The sequence below is a fragment of the Plecotus auritus genome (genome assembly GCF_963455305.1).
Source record: "Plecotus auritus genome assembly, chromosome: 4".
In the NCBI taxonomy this organism is placed as follows: domain Eukaryota; kingdom Metazoa; phylum Chordata; class Mammalia; order Chiroptera; family Vespertilionidae; genus Plecotus; species Plecotus auritus.
In genome coordinates this window covers 5,253,520-5,281,031 of record NC_137775.1, presented here as the reverse complement: position 1 = coordinate 5,281,031, position 27,512 = coordinate 5,253,520, and the positions used below count along the sequence as shown (strand labels likewise).

Below are 27,512 nucleotides of genomic sequence, written 5' to 3'. Positions count from 1 at the left end.
ATATTTTCCCCATGAACTCTGTGAGGTCAGTATTTTTCATCTCTTTTTGCAAATGAGGGTAAAGAGACTTAGAGAAGTTAAGTAACTTATCCAAGGTCATTCTACTTGTAAGTGACAAAACAAGGATTCAAAGCCACATCTGTTTGGCCTCTAAGCTTCTGCTTTTTTTCTCTGCTGGGGAACACTACATGTACACCAGTGTCCCAGGAGCACAGGTATGTACACACCAGCAGGAGACAGGCTAAGAAAACTGGCTCTCAGAGCCAAATCAGACAGGACTTGTATGCCAGGCCATACATAGATTCTGGGCTTCATTTGTTAAGCAGTGGATTCACTTAAGGGTTTTGCTTGTTTTTTTTGGTTGGTGGTGTTGGCAGGGAGACATGATGAGACCAGCACTTCGAGGAAATTAATCTAGTAGAGGCATATGGAATGAATTGGAGTTGAGGGACATGACTTTGAGTCACAGCAATAGAAGTTGAAAGAAAATGGATATAGGAGGCTTTGGAGAGTCAGACCCAGAGGCCTTGGGGCCTGCTTAGATACTGTTGGTGAGAAGAGAGTCAAGGACCCCTGAGGTTTTTGTCCTTTGCGCCTGAGACAATGGCGGACTTACTCATGTATGTAAGTCAGGAAGAAAGATTGAATGAGTTTACTTTTAGATACGTTGAGTTTAAAGAATAGAAAATAATTAACCGTGGCCTGCATCAGTTTAAGAATGGAAATGCAGAGCTGGAGGTGGGCTGGCTCTGGACAGGAAGCACATGAGGAAGGTGCCAGGAAGGCCAAGGGGGACTCTGGGGAAGGAAGGAGATGCAGGTGTTCCACCAGGGGGGGTGGGGGCGGACTGCGGCACAAAGAGCAGGGAAGGAGACGAGGATGCCCGAGAGGAGGGTGGTGGTTTCTCATTAGTGATGGTATTTTTACAGCCTATTTTAAAATCTGCCTTAGATACAAAAATGAATTACTGGGTAGAAAAAGTATATGTAGTTTTGTAAAATATGCTAGGTGTATATAAGTAAATAGGTTCTATTTTTAATCATCGATGAAATTTTGATTGTTTTATCTACCTATCTAATTTTTTTAAAAATGAAGACATATTCTTTATGTCTTAGAAAAACAGTAATGTCTTTAAGTTGCTGTTGTTAAAAATGGACAGAGTTGTGGCTAAATTTTTTTTAAAAGAATGAAAAATGTTTTATCTAGATTCAGGTAATTATTAAATAATTAGGGCACAATTTATGAACTTAAGACAACTCTTACTATTTTAAGGGGGGGGAAGTGGGTTTCTGCTGAGATAATAGATTGAAACACAGGAATCCTGCTATAGAGTACTTTATTACTTATTTTATTAATAGTATTTTATAAGAAGAGCTAAGGAACCCATGGATCAGTTGGTTAGCTTTTCCTAAATAATAGGCAATCCCAGAGCTTAGTGACTAGAACAAACAACCGTTGGTTGTTGCTCAGGAGTCTACAAGTCAGCCGGATAGTTCCACCAGCCTGGGCTCACTCATGAGCCGGAGGTCACCTGGCACTGGGCTGGGGCCCCCTGGGTAACATGGCTTCACTCACTCACGTCACTGGCAGTGTTCCTGCTGGGGGTAGGCTGGCTTTAGGTGGGGCAACAGGCAGATTGGGCTTTGTCTTCATCATCATCTAGCAACGCAGATGTATTCACATAGCAGCTCTTCTAGGGGGAAAGCCTCTTGAGGCCAGGCCCTGAGCTCACCCCACCATTTCCACCTCACTCTGTTGACCAAGAGGCCACAAAGGACAGCGCCAATTCTAGAGGTGGGGTGTGCATTCTGCTTCTTGCCAGTCAGAGCTGCAGATCATTTTTGTAATCTACCACAGACCATCAGTAGGAAGGAATGATGGCATTCTGTGAATAGGCTGTTTACAAATCTTTGATCACTTATTGTTGAAGTTTGTTACTTCTTGTTTTTAGATGATATCATTTTCTGGAGTAAAGAAAAGGCTTAAAAATTTAAAATTTTGATATCACATATATAACAATTCCCAAAGTAAAATTTTTGCAGGAAATTTTCTAACTATATTCTTTTCTTTCTTTCCTTTTTTTTTTTTTTTTAACTTAGGATGTTGGTGGAGGATGGCTGGAAGGAAAAAACAGCAAAGGAGAACGAGGTCTTGTTCCCACAGACTATGTTGAAGTAAGAACTTACTGTCGTTTATCAGTTAAACCTTGCCTTTGTCAAACATAGTTTTATGAATTACCAGCTTAAGGGACAGACTGGATGATAGCAACTTTATTTTTAATAAAAAATTTTCATTGCAAAAGTAATACACGCTAATTATATAAAATGTGGAGAATACATTGAAGTAGAATTAAGGAAAAATATTATCTGTGGACTGAAGCTCCAAAGAGTGTCTACAAATATTTAAGTGAAGTTCTTTCCAAAGATAGAGTGTTTCATTATTCTGAATCTAAGTCCCTGTTTTTTACTTGCTTATACTGTGTAATAGCTGCTACCTACAATACTGTTTATTATAGAATTGATTCACAAAGTTTAAATTTAGTACATTTCTCTCAGTTCCTTCTCCCATTCCCATAGACAGAAGGGTCTTAAATGAGCTACTGGGAACCATTGCCTGGTTTAAGCTCTGTTATGATAGACGCCAAGGATAGTGTTACAACACCCTGAATGAATGAGGCTCCCTGCCTGGGACACACCCACTCATCTGACAAGCCCTCTTGTGCGTCAACCTCCTGGCGCCCCCCGCTGGTTGTCTGTAGGTCACTCAAAACTAAGTATGGGTTATACAGAGTTTGTCTCTAATCTGGGTATAGAAACTAAGGCTGCCTGGTACCCTGTGAGTAAAATCAGAGTGAGATCCAGAATAAAGGTACCTGCGGTTCCCCTCCAGTAGAGGAGCTCTACCCAGGGAAGATGTTTACCGGGGCGCTGCCTGCGGAATGGCGTGGCTGCCTCTCTCTTGTTCCTGAGTGAGAGAGTTTGGGTGGGAAGTTTGGAATCCTTTGGAAAATCTAATGAAATCTGTAACCCTTCTCAGAAATATGTGCATTTGCACGCACCCAACCTTTTCCATACAGTTTCAGAGGTTTCCCAGGCCTCTGAACTCAGTCCACATGCCTTATGTTTATGTTGTGTTTTAGCTCTGTGCAGTGTGCTTTCAGGATTCTGAAAATGGACAAGAATAAGAAATATCTGAGGATTTAAGTAGATACCGTCATTAATTGCATTTCCTAGAACTCTGCATATTTACAGAAAGGCATAGTTAACTGTTCTTGGGTTACTTGCCTCTTAGAAATGTAAACCCCTTTTCTGTAATAGATAGCAATTCTTACTTGCCCTCAGGGACTCTAACTCTGAAATAACTGTAATCTATGAAAATGATTGTGATTCTTTCTAATATTCAGATTTTGCCCAGTGATGGGAAAGATCCATTTTCTTGTGGAAATTCAGTGGCTGACCAAGCCTTCCTCGATTCCCTCTCAGCAAGTACAGCTCAAGCTAATGCGTCAGCTGCCAACAGTAACAACCAGGTAAGTCTTACATCACCCTGCTGGGTGTGGCTGGCCTTACTGAGAGCAAAGTGCATTTGTGAAAGCTTGTGATACGTTCTAGCTGTCAGATGTTTGTGTGGCATTTCTTTTGGGTATTAACAAAGAACTTGCTTGAAAAGAGTTGCCTTGAAAAGTTGCATGATCTGAACACAGACCCTGTAAGTTGCGAATACCCTGTCAAGTGAGGGTGTGGAAAGAAAAGAAGGGTCCTGTGCTGAGGTGGTCAGTGTCAAAGCTCTGGCTGGGACAGGAAGTGATCTGTCTGACCTTGGCACCTTGCTTGCACTCTCAGCTAGAGCTCCCTCTTCTCGCAAATGCAACACATGTAAAAGTGACTGCAAATGCAGCTGTTAGCATTTGGTACTATTATTGTATTGCTTCTAGAAAACTTGGAACAGTGGGATAATTCAGTGAGAAAACTACACTGTAATTTTACATTAATTTTAATGAAAATATGATCAGTTTAGGTGATGCTGCCTAGTGCAGTTACTGCTAATTGATTATCCACAGTGAGTGACAACAAGGAAATTGAAAGAACGGATATCAGAATATTATTGCTGCCTACATCTTCAGAGTGAATGGGCTTTAGGGAATGTTATTTCTTCATATATTTTCAACTACTTAGGTTCTTTGTGCCTCAGTTTCCTCATTAGTAAAACCTCTTAGAATTGTTGGAAAGAGTAAAGGGAAAAACAGTTATAACTCAGTAGGGATTTAGTAATTGTTTGTTACAGCTATCTTATACACTGCTGCCTCTACAATAATACATTTAGGGGCTCCCCCATTGCCTCCTGAAACAAGTAACCATTTCTACTCGCAAAGTGAAAGCGTTAGGAATGAGGTAGTCACTATCCTATCAGTCAGGATAACTAAGCAGACACTGAAGTGCATGGTAGGAAATTGCGTAAGAAATTCACCTGAACTTGAGGTAGGATTAGACACTTTTCCAACCTCAGTTCCTTACCTTATCCTTACTATGTGTTAGGCTCCAGCCAAACTGGCTGTTCTCCAAATATGCCTTATGCTACCCCATCTTTTCTTTGTATCTTTGTTCTCTTCCAAGAATGATAGAATGATTCCTTCCATCTTTCAGAAGTCTGCCCAACCCTTAAGTTTCAAATCAAACATTACTCCTTTAGAAGTCTTTGTTTTTTTCTTCTCCCCTTTGCTTCCTCTCAATTCTTGTAGCACTATTTGAGACTCGTAAATTATATTACTTATTTTTAAACTTGGAAGTTGTACCTAAAGTTTCAAAGGATTCAAATTGAACACTTTTGGCAAGAATATATTATGGGTAATTTTGTATATTCATGCTGCATCACATCAGAAGACATAATATCTGGTTAACCCACCATCGATCAGAATGACCTTGGGTCAGGTTGATCATAGTCTTGTGCTCCCATTGTCTAGTTACAGTTGCTCCATATGTCCATAAAGCAATCTGTCCGGTATTAATTTATTGCTGTAACCATTCACCTTAGGGTTTACCACCAAATGGTAATCCTTGCCTGCCTGAATCAATACTGTTATCCTTCCACAGTTATGGAGTGGCTCTCTTCTGTAAAGTAGCACTTCTTCAATCAGCTGAAGCTCGTTAACTACCTTGAAAAAGTTTCTATTGGAGTCCAATACAGAAGTCTAATTCTTTCCCTTTAGTTGCCAGTTTTCGAAGTAAGAAATTGTTTTAATAGCTTCTTCAAATAGCAACAAATGAGTTTTTCTATCTTTTTTCAAGTTAGGGACCCATGGAATTACTAGAGTGTTTTTTTCTCTTATGCTTAAAATTGTTACCTCTTAGAAACGCATTCAAAGTGTTTCCTCTGACGTCAATATTTGAAATTTTTCTTGCTCTTAAATACTACTAATTCTGTCATCTGTTATTACTGGGTCAGCTTCGATTGATTTTTCTCTTTTTATGGGTCTTAATTTCTTGCATCTTTTCTTGCCTGGTGATTTGTTATTGGATGCCAGACATTTGTGATTTTTATCTTATTATATGCTGGATAGGTTTGTATCCTTGTTCTGGCATGCAGGTAAGTTACTTAGAAACAATTTAGTCCTTTCATGGCTTATTTTTTAAACATTTTAAAGTGAGATCAGAGCTACATTTAGTCTAAGGACATTTTTGCCCCTCCAGGAAGCAAAACCCTTTTCAGTCTGTCCCCAGGGCCCTGTGAATGATGAGGTTTCCAATTTTGGCTGGTGAGAAGGGCCATATGCGATATATTGAGACTTAATCCTCTCATGTGGTAGGTTTCTCACCTGCTTACGCTGGTCAGTACTGAGCCCAAAACCTGGGGTCTCCTTCAGTCGTCACATCTCCCCCCTCGGTCCTCTGCCCCAGACTCCCAGCTGTCTCTGCAACTCGAAGACCACTGGGCTTTGTGTGCGTTTCCCACCCCCAGTCCGTGGCCTGGAAAGTCTCTCCAGGAGGGAGCAGGTCCTTTATTGCCTTATGTCCAGTGATTTGAAATCAGTTTTATATATTTTGTCATTTTTATTTTTCAGTTTTAAGTGTAAGTGTAAACTGCATCCCAGTTACTCCATCTTGATTGCCCACTTTTGCATATTACTTGGTTTAGAAAACCAAGTTTATCTATATCTATAAAATGGAAATATGCCACCACTTTGCAAGAGAGTTGTACCAAAAAGTGCGTTCTCACAAAACTGTATAAATGCTAAATAATGGCATTAACTTCCCTGATAGATAGTTGTGGAGCTGGGATCTGAAGCCTGGAAATTAGACTCCAAAGTTGTCCTCTTAACAGTGAGGCCAGTTTGGCCTTGGTTGGCTTAGTGGGAGGGTATCCGTTATTTTTTTCTCGCTACGATGCTGCATACTGAGCTGGGCAGAGCCTCGGGAACCCACCACAAGACCTTTGCTCCTGAGTTCACGGCCTGGACAGGCTGATGGTGCCCTCAGCTGCGTTTGGTGGGTTCATCATGGCTCTGATTGCTTCACGTCAACCCCATGGCTGTTCATCTCATCTTCGCTCTCTCATGTATCTGGTGGCTGGGAAAGCAAAAGGTTCAGCATCTTAACATTATTAAAAGCTTGGCTATGTTTCTTCTCTGGAGTTTCTTTCATTGGCTGTGTTACTTGCATGATATTTGTTCCATTTCCTCTGTACTATAATTATTTCTAGTGCTGCATTATGACAGCAACAGGTCTTCAGAATATATACTAATGCATTGAAGATAGCCCATTGCTACACAATTGGCGCTTTGCTTTTTGCATGTAATATGTGTGAGTGAGGGGCATGCTGGAATTTCCTGGTAAACTTAGCCCTGCTATGAATTTGCTGTTTTTAGTTAAGAGCTTTGGAGTTCTCTTTTTTCTTCATTTACTGAGCACTTCTTTTATTTTAAGGTGGATATTTTGGCTCAGATTGGTTGTGTTGAAAGTCTCAGCCAGTCACCACCTTCTTCATCTTCTCCTTCTCCTTCTCCTTCCATAAATAAGGTAAAATTCAAACTTAAATGCAAGAGGAAATAAAGATTTAAAACCGCAAGAAGTAATTCCTGTTTCCCAGGGAGGTCCTTGTTCCAGGTAAAGCATCTTAGACAGCTCTTCTGGGGCCCTGTGGAACCATTGGAACTGCAGTGAGGTCTCAAGAAGAGTCTTAAGGACGTGGTTGAAATTCAGGAAGGACTTGGTGCCCTAAAGGGGGGGGGGGGGGGGAAGAAGAGGAAGACATTGCTGAGGATAAAGGAGAGGAAGGAAAGGTAGAGAGGAGGTGCCTCAGGGTTTGAAACCTTATGGAGGAGCAGAATGGGTTAGTGTGTGACCAAATGCCTGCAGTTGAGGGACCTAGGGGTTACTGGGATTGATAGCAGAGAAATCAGAGGCCAAAGGATTGTCATGAAAGCAGGTCATTGTAGCCCAGTTGGTTACAGTAGCAGTTAGGTTAGGCTTTGAAGAGACCAAATCGCGGCGTTTAGCACTCAGAAAATGTTTGTGCCAAGCCCTGAGAATTAGGAGTTGCTTTTGAACTGTAGGGGAACAGTTCTGCCTCTTTCTCTGTCCTTTACGTAGCTGAAGGAAACTGATCTTTGGCTAGAAGAGAGAGCATCTTAAGTGCTTGTTATTATCCCTTTAATACAAAGTTTCTGGCATTGAAACCAATCGGAAATAAAACTTTTTGATCTTTTCTTCTAAAGCACATACCAATAGGTATACTAGTCATACTGGGATTTATTCAAAGGACTGCCAGTCTTCATTCTTGTCTTTATATTCTAGATGGCACTTCCCCCCACCCCCATAATAAGATAACTTCTCCTGATGCCACATATTGTGTTAAATGCTTTACGTACGTTATGTCATCTAATCCTTATAAAGCCCCTATGAGAAAGTTAATATTATTGTACACATTATATAAGTGTGGAAACTAAGAGAGATGGAGTAACTTGGCCAAGTTCAAACAGCTTGTAAGTGGTAAACCTGGGATTCAAACCCAGACAGACAGCTCCAGAGCCCAAGTTTAAGTTCTTAACCACTGTACCTATGTGAAATTTACTTGAATAAAATTCCATTGAATCCTTGGTCCCTGGGATTTAAAATTCACCCAGTGAACCAGTATTCTTATCCTTGACCCTTTTTATCCCAAATTATGTATTTGTAAGACCCACAGCTTCCTGCAATGATCTCAAGAAAACCCATCAACTGCCCATTCTGCATGGGCATTCTGACTACATTCTGTGGTCTTTCTGGCTCTCCAGTCAGGTACAAGCCAGTCTTCTTTCGGAAGAAACTCAGCTTATGCTTTCATCCTTTCAGTGAATAGATTTAAATAATTCTCATAGAAAGCCACTGTAAATGTATTTCTCTATTTGTTTTAAGAGGATAGGATAGCTTTTAAATGTAGAGTGCTAAATCAGCAACTGTTTGAGTAGTTTGTTCCTGGCCGTAAGGAGCACTTAATTTAGTTGGTGTAGGGGTAAGGGGAGAGTCGGACTTAATCAGCCAGTTTTAGTGCAAGGCAGATGGAAATGCATTTTTAACAGAGGTCCCAGACAAACACGCTCTGGGAGTATGATACTTTGTAAAACACTGTGTAATATGACGCGAGAATTCTCATGATCCACCCGCAATGTGTTAATCTGTGATCGGTCACAGCAGGTTATTTTCCTAGAAAAGACTCCAGTGTACATAAGGAAAATCCCATTTCCCTCTTTGTGAAATAATGATGTTATGAAGGTTAGATGTCTGACAAAGAATAATACATATTTCATACAAATGATTAAGAACATCATACTTAATCACTTTAAGTTAAAAAAATTTTGAATCTTTGCCACTCAAAGAAATCTTAAGGGAAAGTGTTTTTTAAATAAGATAGGCCTATACCTGTGACTTACTAGTGGGAGTGACCTCCTGATACTCAAATGGCTCTAACTTAAAGACTAGCTTTGGGAGGATATAGGGTGTGACAGTGTGAGCTAGCAGGCTGGGACCGGAGCCCTTAGTGCCGTAGGACTTGGACAGAGTTCAGAAAGATGACGGAGAAGGCTTTGTGTGCCAATAGAGAGAATAGCATGAGCAAAGGCAAGGATGTAGGAGAGTTTGGGAACCTGTGAAGGTTGAAGCACAGAAGTGAAGGTTAATGGCAAGTAAGAATGGGAAATGTCATGGAAGGAAATGTCATGGAAGGACCTTGATGGGTGGACAAAGGAGCTTGGAGTTTATTCCATGGTCAGTGAGAGCTAATGAAGGGTTTTTAATGACATGTGGTTGAGAGTCAGGAAGGGTTTGGTACCATAAAGAGGTTAAAAGAAGAGGATGAAGACACTGCTGGGAGGAAGGAGAGGAAGGAAAGCTGAAGAAAGTAGAGAAGAGGCACTTCAGAGTTGAAACCGTAGGGAGGAGCATAGTGTGTGACCAGACGCATGCAGCTGAGGGACCACGGAGATGGGGGCTTGAAACCAAAGGAGTCAGAGAACGGTGGGCTCAGAGAGAGACAGGACTAGACAGACTGCGTGAGCTAATTTTAGGTGTTGATATTAGAAGAGGGGTTCTGGAGGGTCAGTAAAAGGTCATCAGAGAGAGAGAAAGCCAGTAAAAAGTGCATGAGAAAAGCTAGAGAGATTTCTGGTTTGGAAAGATTGAAACAAGATAGAAAGTTCCAGGAAAAATAACAAAAGACAGAGAGAGAAGCAAACCATTACTAGATTTGCCTACAGGGATTTTATAATCTAGATAGAGAGCTAAGATCATATACATAACCAAATAATGTAGCAGTTATTACAAGTATTATGTGAACAAAGTGGATTTAAAGAGAATTATCATATGTTTCTGTCCTAAATTTTAAATTTTGGGGGATACTTGCTGTGAATAGGTCACATTCCGTTTTCCCCAGTGTTGATGAAAATCTTTCTTTGCCACTTCACTGACACAGCCTTATCGTCATGGCAGTGCTGAGCTCCTACCCTTCCTGTTGCTTTAGTTTATAACCCTCTGTTCCTTCACAGTCTACTTCCTTTCAGTTCTGTCAGTCTTTCAGAACCCGAGGCGGCTGCCTGGATTCGAATTCTAGCTGAGGTTGCCCAGCTAGAGAGGTAGAGCCAGGATTGTAACCCCGCAGCCTAACTGGAGGGAAGCTGTGTTCCTAACTGTGCCACCCTCAGTGTCCGCCTTTATTTCCATTCGCCACTAGAGTAGCTTGAAAGTATTGTCTTGTAAGCCACATATTGGAGAAATTCACGGTCCTGTGGATGAAATGTCCTTCTGCTATTAATATTTGCCTTAGAGCAAAATCACTAGTAACTTCAGAAATCATAACTCCATATGTAAAACATATATTCTGCTTTTTATGCCTCTGGTATGTGGTAGCCAATTTTCCATCCCATCTGTCAGTGAAGTGTAAACAAAGACCAACATTATAGGGTTCTAAAACATTAAAAAGGTATATTAAGCAGTTTGGGAAATTTTCTTATAAATATCTATATGTCTCTATCTCCCCCGACCCCAAATTCAATTTTTTTTTTTCCATGTGAAGGGGAAATATTGCGATTCCATGTTCTTGGATAAACAGATTCAACGTTGAAATTGTTGTTGTTGTTTTTTTTTTTAAGGCATTACTTGTGTTCCCTGAATTTATCTATAAATTTTAAGTGATTGGAATGAAAATTAAGGCATTTTAAAAATTTTTGACACTCTAGTGCTAAAATTCACATTGTTTTAGGTTTAAAATATTAAGCTGATGAAAAAGTTGGTTTAAAAATAAATCAATAAAAGATGTTATACTAAAGTACTAATGGTATTTTATCTAGTGGGCTCCAGAGTAGCTTGGTACGGTACAGATGGATTGCTAGGATACAGTAGAGAGGCTAGAAATGGGTCCCAGGCCAGTATGTGATGGAGGTGACATTTCAGATCGGTGTGGGGAGATGGATCATTAAATGATAGGGCAACAGACAGACTACAAGAAAAATTAAGCTGGAGTCCTATATTATTCCTTATACTGAAGTACATTTCAGACAGATTAAAGATTTAAATTTTTAAATCAAGGAAACAAAAACAAAAAGCGTCCTTGACTCACAGGAGATACAGAAGGGGTGAGGGGGGCTGTAGGCCTCTTGCTGCCATGCTCCTTGCAATTGGGTGCCATGTGTTACCTGTTTAAGAATTTTACTTATAATAGTAATTAAACTACTCTAAGGAATAATGGGAGGAAATGTTTTTAAAATAATTCGGGGATGTGGTGGCCCACCTTTGTGCAAGACAAAATTCCTTGGCCTGTCAGGAGTGTAGGGATGTAACGGCAGCAGGCTCTTCGGAGTACAGTTTGACAAAATCCACTCATTGTAAATGTACAGTCTCCTTAGCACAGCAGTGTTTCTTAGGGGATTTCACAAAGGTCTGTTGGACACATGGGAAGGATGTGCATTGCAGTCTTATTTACAGGAACAAAATACTGAAAACAAGGTAAGTGAGCATCCCCAGGTGCTGGTTACACTATGGGGGGTGAATACAGTGGGGCTCTGGGGCCGTGTAAAAGAAAGAGGCCCCCAGATGTTGATGCACCTTGAAGAGTGTCTCAGGCTCCTAGGTGGGGAAACAGAAGTGCAGAGCAGATAGTGTAATTTGGGCTCCCTTATATGTTTAAAACCACAAAGGATCTCTATGCACGGGATGTTTGAGGAAGTGTATGTAAGGATTTGTTAGTAGTAGTTGTCTTTAAAAGAATGACTGGCATCTTAAGATGGTATATGTGTGTGTGTGTGTGTGTGTGTATGTATGTATGTATGTATGTATGTATGTTAATCCTCACCCGAGGATATTTTTTCCCATTGATTTTAGAGAGAGTGGAAGGGAGCGGGGCGGGGGGGGGGGGGGGCGGGGAGAGAAACATTGCCTTCCGCACACACTCCAACTGGGGCTAGGGATTGGGCCTACAACTGAGGTACGTACGTACGCTTGACCAAAATAGAACCAGAGACCCTTCAGTCCTCGGGCCGAAGCTCTATCCACTGAGCCAAACCTGCTAGGGCAGTAGACATATTTTAAAATTCCATGTCTTTTTATTCTGTTTGAAATTTTTTTGCTGGGAATGTATTACTTTTTCAGATTAAAGTAAAAGCCTAGTAAAAATACAACTGATTGTTCTAAACCAGTTAAAGTGAATAAAACATCCTCGTTATTAGCATGTATAATCTCAAAAACATATTGTTAGGTGAAAAATAAACAAGTTGAAAATAGATATATACAGTGTAATGTCGTTTAGTTCAGTTTTGAAACTAAGAAACAGGAATGTGCACACGTGCATGGCAGCGTGTAAACACACCCAGGAATGACTCGGTTCAGAAAGGAAGTTACTTGGGGAAGGAAGAAGACATGGAGGGGACGGTGCTAGTCCAGCAGTTTCTTTGTTGCTGGTTGTAAGGTTCCTAAGCAAATAATGGCAAAATGCCAACATCAGTAAAATCCGGTTGATGCTGTTTTTTGTTCTTTCTGACATGTTTAAAAATTTTTTTTAAGATTTATTTATTTATTTTAATTTCTTTATTGATTAAGGTATTACATATGTGTCCTTATTCCCCCATTACCCCCCACCTCCCATTCATGCCCCCACCCCCCTGTTGTCTGTGTCCATTGATTAGGCTTATATGCATGCATACAAGTCCTTTGGTTGATCTCTCCCCCTTACCCCCAGCATCCCCTACCTTCCCTGAGGTTTGACGTTCTGATTGATGTTTCTCTGTCTCTGGATCTATTTTTGTTCATCAGTTTATGTTCATTATATTCCACATGTTTAAAATACTTTATTATTTAAATTTAAAATTGTTGTAAATTTCTACTGCTTTCTTTCAGCACTCCTATTGTATTCAATTGTTACGTGATTCCTATGGAATTGAGTAATGCTTCTAGAAGTCACAAATATTCTTTCTCCTTTTTTAACCCTAACAACAGGTCAGCAGTGGCAATGACCCCTGGTCAGCCTGGAGTGCCTCCAAGTCTGGAAACTGGGACAGCACGGACGGCTGGGGAGCCAAGCCAGAGGGGACTGCAGCCCAGAAAAACACTGCCAATAACTGGGACACCGCCTTTGGTCATCCCCAGGCCTACCAAGGACCAGGTGAGGAAGATGAGGAAGAGGGCTCTGCTGGGGACTAGGGCCGTGGTCGGCAAACTGCGGCTTGCGAGCCACATGCGGCTCTTTGGCCCCTTGAGTGTGGCTCTTCCACAAAATACCACGGCCTGGGCGGGTCTATTTTGAAGAAGTGGCTTTAGAAGAAGTTTAAGTTTAAAAAATTTGGCTCTCAAAAGAAATTTCAATCATTGTACTGTTGATATTTGGCTCTGTTGACTAATGAGTTTGGTGACCACTGGACTAGGGCATCGGAATAAAAATAGATTTTAATTCAAGGACCTGCTCTCAGGTGCTCCTATTCGGTAATAGCAAACCTATTAGTCTGCATCTATTGTAGGTAGCTGTTAATTATGATCATTAGTCCAATCTCAGTTATCTGTCAAGGAGTCACATGCTTGCAGGGGCCAGATTCATAAAGCAAAAGAACACTTTAAAATCTTGGCAATTAGCACACATGTATTTTCTTTTAAATCTTAGGCTAAAAACAAACGTATACAGATGAAATATGGTGTATCACCTGCCAGGCTATGATCTCTGACCAGCTGTTTCATCTTTTCCTTAACTACCTGTTTGACTCCCAGGCTATCAATGGAAATATTGAGGCAGAAGAGGAATTTATAGACGGGGAAACAATTAAGGAAGGATATTTCTGTCGGTTCTGAAATTAAATAAGATAAAAATCTGCTCATCATTTTTTATGATCCCTATATGAACACATTGTGTCAGGAATTGAATGTGCTAACTGGCGAGGGGCTTGCACACGGGAACCAGGGCTCAGGTACTGGTCCTAAGCTCCCCCCCCGTAGAAGGACCGGGACTATTGGCAGGACCAGGAGTCTTGGGCTGAGTAGAAATGTTGAGACCAGACTGCTGACGTGTAGTTCTTGGTAACGTGGCATGGCCCCAGGAAGCTTGGCCCAGATCCTTCTAATACTTCCTGTTCTTTTCTTTTTTGTTTTGGCATTTGTCTCTTCGTTGTGGCACTCTTAAGGCAGAGATGCCAGGGCCAGTTCCTGCCTAATAGCAAAAGGACATGCCAGGCCCCCGGAGGTGGGAGGCAGGCAGACCGTGGTGAGGAAGGGAGCAGGAGAGCTGGCAGCACCTTACCTGACACCCAGACTACTGCTGTGTTAGGCTGCGAGTGCTGGTTGTACTTCCTGTCTCCCGTTTTTCTCTGCCTTTCTCCTCCATCCCCATCCTGTTTCTTCCCATCTCTCTCCCATCATCACCCTTCTCTCACCTTTATGGTTACTAGTGATAATTGCTTTTAAGAGCTTTATTGTACCTTTTGTCCTCCTCAATCATAGATAGGTAAATAGATAGGTACATAGATAGATAGAGAGAGAGAGATATTTCAGAGCGGGAGAGAGAGATAGAAACATCAATAGCATCAATGATGAGAGAGAATCATTGATCAGCTGCATGCCCCCTGCTGGGGACCAAGCCCACAACCCAGGCATGTGCCCTGACTGGGAATCAAACCATGACCTCCTTGTTCATAGGTCAACACTCAACCACTGAGCCACACTGGCCAGACCTCCCCAATCTTCTTGACTTTAAGGGTGTTTGATCTGCTTATTTGCGAGTTTATAACACTAGATTTACCAACGTATGGGCCTCTAGAAGACCTTCCCTTGTGTACCATGTAGCATTTTTATAGTAACTTCATATTAAAATGAAGTTACTTGGACTGACAGTCCTCTTGAAGCTAAAAGGCAGACTCTACACTACAAGCTTTATGACTGACTACGGAGCCTATATTCTTCATGTCTACTTCATACTCCTATAGTACACCCTTTTCTCCTTTTTTTAATTGGTCAACCCAGTTGGTAGTTTCTATCCTAAAATTAAATCATTCCCTTTTTATTTTGTTTTTCTTCACTGACCATCTTTGGTGCCCACCCCTAGCAACTGGTGACGATGATGACTGGGATGAAGACTGGGACGACCCCAAGTCATCTTCTCCGTACTTTAAGGATTCAGAGGCAGCCGAAGCAGGAGGTGCTCAACGCGGAAACAGTCGTGCTGGCTCCTCGTCTATGAAGCTGCCACTTAACAAGTAGGTTTAAAGGTAGTTAAGGCACAGGAACTCTGTGTAGGAATAGACACGAGATACAAAGAGGCCTTTTCTCTTCTCAGTGATTTACGAAGTTTTGTAATTTGCTCACTTTCATTTGGATCTTAGCTTGGTAGCTTGTTTTAATACTAGAGGCCCGGTGCACAAAATTCATGCACTTGCGGGGGGTGCCTTAGCCTGGATTGCAAAAGGGCACAGGCCAGGCCAAGGGACCCCACTGGTGCACAATTGGGGCCGGGGAGGAACGTGGGAGGTTGGCCAGCCAGGGAGGACCACAAGAGGGCTCCAGGGCATGTCCAGCCTGTCTAGCTCAGTCCCGATTGGCTGGACCCCAGCAGCAAGCTAATCTACCGGTCAGAGCATCTGCCCCCTGCTGGTCTGTGCATGTCATAGCGACTGGTCGACCAGTCAACTGTCTGCCCGCTGGTGGTCAGTGCATGTCATAACAAGTGGTTGAGTGGCCTTAGCATATTGTTAGCATATTACACTTTGATTGGTTGAACGGACAACCAGACACTTAGCATATTACGCTTTCATTATATAGGATTTTTTTCATTTTAAAGGAAATATTTGTCCTATTTAATGATATGCAAACACTATTTTTACCTTTATCAACTCCAGGATGTATTAAGGTTTCCTTACTGATGTCACAGGAAAACCAAAACTAACTCTCTTTAAATATTTTATTATTTATTGATCGTTGATCGCTTACCGAATTACCAGGCATTGTGCAAAGCATTTTGTATACATTCTCACGAGACCCTCATATCCCTTGTGGTACATGTAATCTCTGTTCTGTGGGGAAAACTGAAGTCCAGAGAGGTTAAGTAACTGCCCAGACTCACACAGGATTCCAATCCATTCCCTCAGTCTCCTAAGTACATGCTCTGAACTACGATGCTTAAGGTAATTAAGATTGTTTTCACCTAGATTTCTCTTAGATTAAAAAAAAGGTTTTGAGTCGTACTTGTAGATGCACTGCTTAACAAGAAAGCATGTGGTAAATATGGATGAGTGCTGTAGCATTGCTTGGTAGAGAGTTCTGGATAGTCTGTAGTGCACACCATGTAGCTTGAAGGAGATATAATTTATGACTTCCATAAGAATCTTCAGCAGTTACGTTTAAAATAGTTTTCTAAAATGACTGATACTGTTTCTCAGTGTTCCAAGTCCATGATTCAAAGCAGATACCAAGGAACGTTAACCTGTGTCTGGAAAAATATTGTCAACATAATGTTTGATATCTGTATCTAGTTCTAGATCTACACACATATGCATACGTTTAATAAGCCCTACAAGTCCCCTTAGTATATTTAATGAGCATCAGAGAGTAAAAGTCATCTTTTAGCTACCCACTTTCCTACGTCTCTGTCTAGTTTCTTCCATTATGTATTTTCATGCTCAGTTTCTTGTATAATAAAATGAGTCATTTGTTATGGACAGTATCCTGTTTCTTAGGGTCACATTTGAAGTTTTCAGTATGGTCAGTAGAGATGTGTATTACTCTCCGCTGTCCTTTAAACCTGAACACAGAGTATATTTAAAACCCATTTCAGTAGACTGTATCTCTTTGTCCCAGTTTGAAAATGAGGAAGTCGAGACTGCATCACATGACTGGCCAAGGTTTCTGCCAAGTTCTTGTGGCCAGAAAGTGAGGTTGTGGCTGGTGCCCAGGCCCGTGGCTCCACTGCCCTGTGCTTTCTTTCCACTGCTCGACGCTGGCTCTCTGGTACGCTGTATGATATTAGAGAAGTTGGAAGATCTGGTTGAGCCTCAGTCGCCTAACCTCTACAGTGAAGGGGCTGGCTTTAAGAATTTTCTGCTCTAAAATTTCATTCCACTTTGAAACCAAATTAAAGCAGTCCTCATTTGCATCTGCAAAAATTTCTAAAACCCAAATCAATCTTGTCTTCTTTAGAAGTAGCACTTTGGATGGCTATGCATGTTTTCCAGCTTTTCTCCAATTTTAGAAATTTGCTTTGGATTTAGATTTGATTTCTGGAAGTAACCAATTTATTATGTTTTAGGTCTCTATTAAGAAGACTGATTTTCCTTTGTGTTGCAAAAACTGGTTCTTTTGTCTATCAGTGGCAGCTTCTTTCGGATAATTGTGGCTTTCCTGAGGAGGGCATATGTTGAAAGGCAGCTTTAATTTGGATCTAGAAATGCTGTGTGTGGCCATTACCCCGGTGGTCAGCTCCCATTGGTATGCTCCGGTAGCGTCTCCTCCTGTGACATGGGGGACATTTTTCTGGTGTGCCCTTCACTCTTTGTGGGGTGATAGAGTGTTCAGGTCCAGTTAGGCAAATGGAGTGCCATCAATATCACACCTTCTGGAGTCAAACTGTTCTCTTACCAGGTAAAACTTAATTAAATGACTAATTGGCCGTCGCACAATCTGATTAGTTTAGGTTTCATTTACCACAGTTTCCTAGTCCGAGTACATCTGCGAGACAGACAAGGTTAAAGTTGTTGTATTAAGTAAATGTGGATGAGAGCTGTATAATTCTTTTAAGAAAGGCGTAAGACTCACGAACATTTGTCTTCATGATTAGATTTCCGGGATTTGCAAAACCTGGGATGGAACAGTATTTGTTGACTAAGCAACTAGCAAAACCCAAAGAGAAAATTCCTATCATTGTAAGTTTGTTCATTTTTGTTTGTTTGCTGTGTTTCTGATTAAGCTCTCGTATACGTCTTAAAACTAAGAGGGTTATTAGTTATTTGGAAAGTTTCTAAACACATTTAATACTCTAAATAACTGAGTATGTGCTAGTATTTTAAAAGTACTAAAGGTAATTAGCATAAATTAATGCCTGTCATTATATTGTTTAGATATTTTTTACATTTACCTTTCAGATTTAGTAATTGAACCAACAACACTCTTTAGTATATGTATTTTTAATAATTCTTTGTATGGTGTCTTAAAGTACCTTTTACATGCTGTTTTTCTACCAGCCCTACCTATTTGGCTAATAAATCCAATTCAAATATTTAGGTTTCTGCCTGGCAAAGTCCATGCATGTTATCAGAATAAAGTGCCTTTTCCACTAAGTTGATATAATTAGCCTTTCTTCCAGTAAACCTGCTCTCAGGTCATAATAAGGAGCTAGCAAATAAAAGCCGGGAGTAATGACACCATTAAGAATATCTGTCTTAGAATAACTTGATTATTACATCACATGCACTGGCTCTTTAGTTTCACCCAGACATTGATTGTTGGTAGATTTTTCTGTCGAAGCATTATATAGCCAATATTCCCAGATAAAATTCTGGAAAAGAACTGTGGCTACCTTCTGACCCTATTGACTTACCCCTGTAACTACGAGATGGGAGAACCTTGAGTGTAATCATCAGAGACCCAAAGAAGGAGGAGGAAACATCTGGTCTTATTCTATAATCTCCTGGGAAACTTGATAAAATTGCAAGAATGATGTTGGACTTATTTTATTACTTATTCTTACATCTTTGAAATCTAGAAACCTCCAGAGAGAAGGGATGTGACCAAGACCCCTTTTTTCCTTCTTCCCTCAAAGCAAATTTGGGGGAATTATCTTCTGAGCTATTCTAAAACAGATATTCTTAATGGTGTCATTGGATTAAAAATTATTATTTTTTTTTCTTCAGACCTTTTGTAAATACTGAACATGTGTCATTATTTTTGTTCTGTTTCCTTTTTTTCATTAAATTTAAAACTCCACACAGTTAAGAGCCCGTGGCCCTGCCCCTTGGATTCGCAAAGGGGTCTTTGTCACAAGTGTGGCAGTGGTGGAATAGAGCTGAAGGACCCCAGCACATGTACCAAAGTCTTAGGTAGAAGTGGCCGTGTGCCCTTTAGGCAGACTGCCTATGTGGGCTTCTTGTGTGGAGAAGGAAGCCCAGGAAAGCCATTTGTCTTCAGGAAACCGAGAGGAAGTAGGACCTGGTTCTTTGCTTTTAAGGCACAGTAACCCTTCCCACAGGACCCTTGTGTAGTGAGCAGGAGTCGATCAGAATTGCTCTCGGTGCTGTGATTGTGGGAAGTTCCCCAGAGGCTCCTCTTAGAGATCCCTGCTCTGTAGCTTTAAGGGTTTTCTGGATCAGGACTCCCTCTTGGGGAGTCAGAGTAGCTTGTTGTCAGAGATCTTCTCTCTAGTCCCTTATTAAAATTCTCTGGACCCCCGTCATCATCCTGACCTAATAGCCTCTGAACTTGCATACCCCACCCCACTTTTTCTTCCTTCCACCCTTAAAAAGAAATAGGACAGGGTATACAGAAAATGAGAAAGTTTGATGGCAATGTGACATTTTTCAGACATACAAGGCTGTAATTTTTTATTTCACAAACTATCAACCCATGAGAGATGAGAACATTTTAAAACTAGCCCTTTATACATATAACTAAGATTGCTGGACCAGAGAGAGAAAACTTGTGTTCCGCCCAGCATTCCCAGCGGGGAGGGAAATAGGCATCTTTCCCGCGTGGCCTGGAGTGCCCAGATGAGAAACAGCAGCATTTGCCTGGCGAGTGTGTTCTTCAAATAGAGCTCAGCAGGAACAGAGAACACTGGTGTAACCCTCAAACAAGGGCAAGAGCGGCCCTCCAAAGCACCTCTAGTCCTAAAGAGAACCTTTGATGACTTGCATCAATTTTATTTACGGTTTTTCCTTGTAACAAAGTTAACTCTCCCTGAAACGTTATGTAGGTTGGAGATTACGGCCCGATGTGGGTTTATCCTACCTCTACCTTTGACTGTGTGGTAGCAGATCCCAGGAAAGGCTCCAAAATGTATGGGCTGAAGAGCTACATTGAATATCAGCTAACGCCCACTGTAAGTATCCGAGTTATCAAAAGCTTATGTCACTAGTTAGGATTGGCTTTTTTCTTCATTTTCTGTAATTGGCATTGTAACTTTTTCTCCTCTTTCCCTTATTTTGTAGAATACTAATCGATCTGTAAACCACAGGTATAAGCACTTTGACTGGTTATATGAACGTCTCCTGGTTAAGTTTGGATCAGCCATTCCAATCCCTTCTCTTCCAGACAAGCAAGTCACAGGTGAGTGTGTGTGACGCTGAACTCAGGGATGACACGTAAAAAGACTCCAGTTTTTAGAGTTTCCCGATATAAATCAGTAATGGCATTTTCCATCCTCTAGAGGAGCCAGATATAGGAGTTTGGAAACAGTATCTGCATACACTATACACACCGTACATGTATTTGGAAGTTACCTAAACACCTAGCAAGAAAGACTCATAAAGTTTTCTATCAGAGTTCTTGTAGACATAGCTTGAATTCTAGCAAAGTTGTTGTCTTTATTGCTACACCCTTTCTTATAAAAGAAGTACATGAATGTTAAAATGATACCTGAGAAATGATCCAAATAGCCTGAAGTGGAACTACAAATCTGTGACCCAACTGGTGTGAGCACTTCATGCAGTCCAGATGTGCTGTTTGCATTAGAGGTGTGTAGATATCCAAGGTAGAAGCCACAGAGCTTCCATCTGTTAATGTAGGGCGCTGCCAAGTTTTCTACCCAGTTACCTAGGTGACTGTTTGTAGTTAAATGTTTTTATTTATCGCTGAGAAGCCCTCGCTTTTTCTTACTTATTTAAGGTGTCATTTTCCCCACTTGCCCTGCCCCAAGTAATCTGGTCAAGAATCCGCATGCTACCAGAGCTTCTTATAACGTGCAGTCGGAAAGGACTTCTGTGTCTGTTTTGAGAACAGTCATTGATTTTTTTTATCTCCTAGTATAAAACCTGGAAAATGAGTACTCAGGACTTGTTATGTTTTTCTTAGAATAAAAGTTTGTAACAAAGCTGAGCTTTACTAAAGATGGGAAAGAGTTTTAGTATGAAGGTAGAAGTTTTTCCGATAAATGGAACTGGTAAGTATGGAAAGGAAAGGATCAAAGATGAGAGTGCGGCTGAAAGGTCTGAGGTAGACACCGCTGAGAGAAGGGATGACATCAACAGGCTAACCTCAACCCAGAGAGCAGAACGTGGTCTTCGGAGGAAGTTCCTTTCCCAGATGTCAGAGAGGACCGGCAGGGTCTAACCCCCACCCCGTAGAGTTGAGATAAACAGTTGAGAGAGGAACTGAGAAACCTAACCAGCCACATGGCAGAGCCGGCTCAGGACACGTCAGTGCTGTAGTGAAGTTACCCTCCATGCCGGGGTCTGTGTGCCCAGACAGGTCGCCGTGCTGTCTCAGTTCAGAAACGCTGAGCACGCCCTGCCCAGCATTGGCATCGGAATCTCAGTCCAAAGCTCGCTGTTCAACGTTATGAGATGTGGACCCACTAATCTTAGTTAGAATGAGGGACCTTTGCATAAGAAGTTTGTTCTTCTCCTTAAAACGTTACCTTGTACTTATTTTCTGTTTCTCTGAAAATTTTTGAGGACATAGAAACATGTTTTTAAAAAGTTGTTTGGATTTTGATTTTTTTTTTAATTTTCAAACATTTCAGATTGTCACAGCAGAATGGGGAGTGGGGCTGGGCTGCATTGCCAGGCCCGTAAACACGTTCTCGCCCTCATCCGGCCCCGAGCAGTCCCTTGTGGGGCGGGCACATCCACTGGAAGCCGTGTCAGGGCGACCGGGCTAGTGTGCATTGCTGCCTCCTTCCACTCCAAGGGGTCACTTACCCCTAGTTCTGTGCCCGGTTCGCAGTTCACTAGTCCTCCTTTTGTCATCCTATTGCTTTAAATAACAGCTTGCTTTTTAAAATTTTAGATTTCTTTCCCTGAAAACTTCAGCCTGCCTTTCTCCATATTTTCAAATTGCAGTTCATTTTACTCTCCTTTATCAACTTGACTGGCCCAATATGTGGAATAAGTGGATTGAGTTATTTCAGGGCTGAGGAATTTTCAGATCACTTAGGTTTTAATACATTGTTTAGTCTAAATCAGATAACTCTGTGCTATTTTAAAGCATTGTGGAGTCATGGTTCTGTTCCCATATTAAGGTTTGTATGGGTTTTTTTAAAAGAAAAGTTCAGGCCCGAAGCCAGGGGGATGTCACAGAAAAGCAGAAAGCAGCAACCCGTCGTGTGCAGAGAGCTGAGCTTTGATTCACTGCCTGGGATATGTGCCGAGGAAACTGAAAAGCACAGAAGCCACTGTCTCTCTCCCTCCTCTTGATTGCCTCCTGCCCCGATGCCACAAGATCATTATTGTGTAAACAAACTCCCCTCGCACTTAAGTCTGGAGGACAGAATAGAAATGCCAACATATGATGTCACCGCATTTCTGTGGACTTGCTGAGCTGTCCCTGAAAAACCTACAGCTACCATTTTTTATTCATAGATTTGGGGTTTTGTGAAATAATATTGACTGAACCTGGCTTTACTCCTGGGTGCAAAACTGGTATGTTCACATTCTTAGTGAAAACCTAAGTAGGGTTATTAAAAATGGGAAAAGGGGAATTCCTTCCCCCTTTTTCCCCCCCAAATTCTCTGAAACTTGCTATAAAAATCTTATCAAGCACAAAATAACACCTGAAATTATTTGGAAATAAACCAGCTATGTCAGAAAATTTTCTGGAAGAAGTTAAGAATCAATGAGTAGGCTATGAACTCTTGGTATAATTCACTTGGTCATAATGGGGAATTCGGTATAACTCAGGTCTATGCTGATTTATGGGGTCTTTTTCTGTCCCTCCTTATATCCAACAGACGAGACTGTTTCTGCACAGCCTAAGCTTATAGAGTACTTAATCTCTATTCCTAGTAAGTGCAGAATTTGAAGAGTTTTCATATACAGGAGCTGTCCGGACCCATCACACAAACACACACATACACCCACCATAGATGATAAATTGCTTTTCACTTGCTGCTTTCAAATTTTGATTTTGTTTTGTCTTTCAGAAGTTTGATTCTGCTATATCTTGGCATGGATTCTTTATATTTATCCTACATGGGGTTTGTTGAGATTCTTGGAAGTGTAAATTAAAGTTTTCCATCAAATTTGGGAAATTTCCCCACATTATTTCTTAAGATATTTTTTTCTTCTTTCTCTTCTCCTTTGGGTTCTCCCATCATGAGAATGTTTGGTGTGCTTGATGTTTTCTGAGGCTCCGTTCATTTTACATTAGTTTTATTTCTCTCTGTTCTTCAGATTAAATAACTTCTGTTTATTTATATTCAGATTCACTCATTTTTTTTGCCATCTTGAATCTGCTGTTAAAACCTTACAGTGAATTTTTAATTTCAGTTATTGTATTTTCAACTTCAAAATTTTTTATTCTTTTTTTTTTATAATTTCTGTCTTCTTAAGAGTCTCTATTTGTTGATTCCTTGTCATACTTTTCTTTAATTTTGTTTTTTTAACATGGCTTCCTTTAGTTCTTGGAACATATTTATAGAAGCTTCTTCGTTGTTTTGGTTTTGTTGTGAAATTCAGCATCTGGGAACACTTACAGTTTCTCTTGACTGCTTTTTTCCTCATATGGATCATGCCTTGCTGTTTCTTTGCAATCTCTTAATTTTTTGTTGAAAACTGAACATTTTGGAGAATATATTTTAGCAATTTTCTCTCTGAAACTTGTTGTTTCTGCTTTGTTTTGTTTGTTTGATTTACAAGTAACTTGCTAGGCTAAATCTCTGACATCTGTCTCTCCTGCAGCTCAGTTTTATTTTATCCTTTAAGTATGGCTTCCTAGGGTTCACCTGTGTCTGTGTGTATTGGTGGTAAGCCTGCCTCAGGCCATTGAGCTTCTGCCCTCTGCCAAGGGACCTGTGAGTGAGTAGGGGAGCAAATTCAAAGCTCAGGTCATTTTCAAGTTAGCCCTGGTTTTTCCTTTTTCGAGGGCCCCTTTTGTGTCTCCTTCTCGTGTGTATAGCCTCAGGTTGGCTGGGAGTGCATGCCTGGCCTGGACCCCAGCAAGTCTCCCCTGTTCCTGCACTCAGCCTCTGCCTGGAAAGTCTGGCTCCACCTCGTAACCTTGGCTCATGGAGCTGTTGGCCTCCCTGTTCACAGCCTCTGGATTGTCACTGCCCCACCACTGAGCACGGGCATCTCCCACGCTCCAGATCAAGTGAGCTCTTTCCTCCCAGGGAAGAGCAGCTGCCAGTCTTCACACCCTGCTCCATCCTGGTAGAACGCCCATGTCGGCCAAGGAGAGATGGGAGGGTGGGGGCAGGAGGGGAAGACAGGAGCAGCCACAAGCCAGACGCCACAGATTTCTACTGTTTTTGCCCGAAGTATGGCAGTTTTGCAAACATATTTCTCAGATGGCTGTTGGCCTTCGGTGGATTTCCAGAGCGCTGATTGTTTTGCTTGTCTGGGTTTATAGTTACGTGGGGGGACTGGGTTAGCTTGCCTCACTTGACCATAGCTGGAATCTCCATTGCCAAAAGCCCTTTAACTGATAGTGGTTTTGTTTGGTAGGCTTGTAAAAATGGCAGCTTTCATTATTGCATTCATGGAAAAATTGCTTTTTCTATTTTCAGTTTAAGTAACTTAAAAAATAAAATGGGGGAAAAAAGCTACAGTCCTGAGTTACTTTGCATAAATACTAAACTTAAATTTGTATATCTGAGATTATACTGCATGGTCACATTTTTATAAATATAGAAATTTCATAGTCTTTTGTAAGAATTACTTACTAAATTCAACAATATTACCTCTTTCTTGTCAATAGGACTTAATATGGCCACAGATTACTTTATAAGAAAGAGAAGGTTTTTCATATTGAAATAAGATTTACTTTAAATTTTTAAAATACTTTAGGGAACCTTGAGGAAAATAGCACTTTGAGGTTATAATATTCTTATCACAATTAAAAGGTTTGTTGACTTGTTAAATTGTAATTTCATGCTTATAAACTAAAAAGTCTATTGTATCATTCCTGTGGGTCTTTGAGAATTCACTGTTACTTGTTTTTTTTTTCTTTATTTATATTATTTTTTGTGAATCCTCACCTGAAGATATTTTTTTATTGATTTTTAGAGCAAGTGAAAGGGAAGGAAAGAGAGAAACATAGATGTGAGAAAGACATAGCAATTGGTTGCCTCCCACACAAGCCCCAACCAGGGCCAGGGATCAAGCCTGCATCTTCTGTATGTGCTAGGGCTGTTGCTTGTTTTTAGGTTAGTGAAAAATTACCATGGTTTACCTTTTACCAATAACTTTCTACCAAGTAGCCATTAGCTATATAAACAGCTTTTCAACAAAGTGGTACATCCTCTCGGCACATCCCTTGCAGGTCGCTTTGAAGAAGAATTTATCAAAATGCGCATGGAGAGACTTCAGGCATGGATGACCAGGATGTGTCGGCATCCGGTAATTTCAGAAAGTGAGGTTTTCCAGCAGTTTCTAAATTTCCGGGATGAAAAGGTATTTGATAATTGTCATATTCACATCAATTTTATGTCTGAAAGGAGTTAAAATTATGTCAGTTGGATCGTTACTTCTGATTTTCTCTACAAAGACAATGGGGATAGAAGCCTAAATCCCAGGGGTAGGAAATTAGTCACAAAGTCTGAAAGAACTGCTTGCTGGGATGGTTCTCCATCTGTGGAGAACAGATTGGCCCGGAGTAGATGGGGCAAAGGGTGTGCTAGGGTGAGGAATGGTTCCTAGATGCTAGAAATAGGATAGACCCCAAACTGTGCAGGATATTACCAGCGAGAAGTGAGGGAAACAGAGTGAGTGATTTTTTTTTTTTTTATGGTCAGGTCAATTTTTTAAAAATTGATATTAGGAAGAGGGAGAGAGAGAGGCAGAGATAATCAATAAAAACTGATTTTTGTAGTCAATAACTCATGTAGATGGATGGATACAGAAAATTCCAATGAATCTACAGAAAAATTACTAGAAATAAGTGGTTAGTGAGGTAGCTGGGTATAAGACATTGCATATTTGTATATTGGCAATAAACAGAAAATGAAAGTATGAAAAACGATCATTTACAACAGCATGAAAAATACCAAATTTCTAGGAGTAAATACAAGGAAATTTACAAAAGATCTACATAAAAAATTATGGAACACTGTTGAGAAAAATAAAAGAAGACTTAAATAAGTTTTCCAACATTGTCTTTCATGGATTGAAGAACAGAAGAGTTGTCATATGTAGAAAATCAAAGCACTAAAATAGCCGAGATACTCTTGAAAAAGCATGAAGTGGGAGGAGGACTTGATTGGATATCAGGACTCACTGTAAAGAATTTCAGAAGCAAGGAAGTGGCCTAAAAAAAGACGACAGAACAGCAGAACAGGACAGAACACACACTTAATATCTGACGCAGAGGATGCTGATACAGTGGGGAAGGACGGTCCTTTTAATAAATGGTGCTAAGTCCATTAGATCAGCCGTCGCCAACCGGTGGTCCGCGGACGACTGGTGGTCCATGAGGTCCGAAAGGTGGCGACCGCTGCATTAGATGGCACCACTGGGGAAATCAAAGCATGGCTCCCACCGCATAATAACGTGCTGTTGATCTTGTTAGGGTTGACATTAGCATGGTGGTTATGTTTTTAAAACATGGCCTTCTATCTGAGAGGTCCGTTTAAGTAAGAAAAAAAACAATAGAGTAGATAAAACACAACTGGTAAATTTTTGATAATTGTTGAGGGCTGAGTCTTGTAGGGGCTTATTGTTCTTTCTCTCTACCTTTGTATATATTTGGAAGTTTCCATTGTATAAAGTTTTAAATCATTTCCAGATCATTCTGAGGTCTAAATGTGAAAGGCAACCAATAAAGCTTCTGGAAGGCGACATGGGAGAATAGCTTCATTCCGCTAGAGTAGGGAAGGTTTCTGAAATAAGACAAAAACAACTAACCATACAGGAAGAAATTTGGATTTTTTAGAAATTTAGATTGCATTAAAACAAAAAACTTCCGTTTATCATCAGAAGCCATTGTGGAAAACAAACTAAGATATGAACAAGTAGGACCAACCAAGGGCTGGATTTTAGAATATATGAAAACCCAAACAAAAAGGTAAGGTAATCAACCCAGCAGAAAAATTGTAGATTTGATTAAGGACTTCCCAAAAGAAAGTATAGAATCCTCAACAACTGTTTAGAACAGTACTTAATCTCATTAGTAATCAAGGAAATGCAAAATAAACCACAGTGGATACCACTACATATTCACCAGGAAGGCTAAAATTAGAAAGTCTGATAAGTGAGATGAGCAGCTACGGGGGCTCACACACTGCCTGTGGGTGTGAGAATTGGTAAACAGTTTCATATTATCTAAAGTGGAACAGTTTTCCATTCCTATACCTCACAGAAATTCGTGTGTGTGAGACTATACACACACACACACACTGAGTGGCCGTATTATTATGCTCTCTGAACGCATAAT

General features: G+C 40.7%; 1 protein-coding gene across 1 annotated transcript in view; it reads left to right on the top strand.

The window, feature by feature from the left end:
• Positions 1 to 27,512, top strand: part of SNX9 (sorting nexin 9) — a 70,279-nt gene that overhangs the window by 28,051 nt on the left and 14,716 nt on the right. Inside the window, 8 exon segments of the mRNA XM_080663533.1 lie at positions 2,100 to 2,174; positions 3,404 to 3,529; positions 12,957 to 13,122; positions 15,046 to 15,196; positions 17,770 to 17,854; positions 19,900 to 20,025; positions 20,135 to 20,252; positions 25,404 to 25,534. Of these exon segments, the coding sequence (XP_080519659.1) occupies positions 2,100 to 2,174; positions 3,404 to 3,529; positions 12,957 to 13,122; positions 15,046 to 15,196; positions 17,770 to 17,854; positions 19,900 to 20,025; positions 20,135 to 20,252; positions 25,404 to 25,534 (978 nt within the window).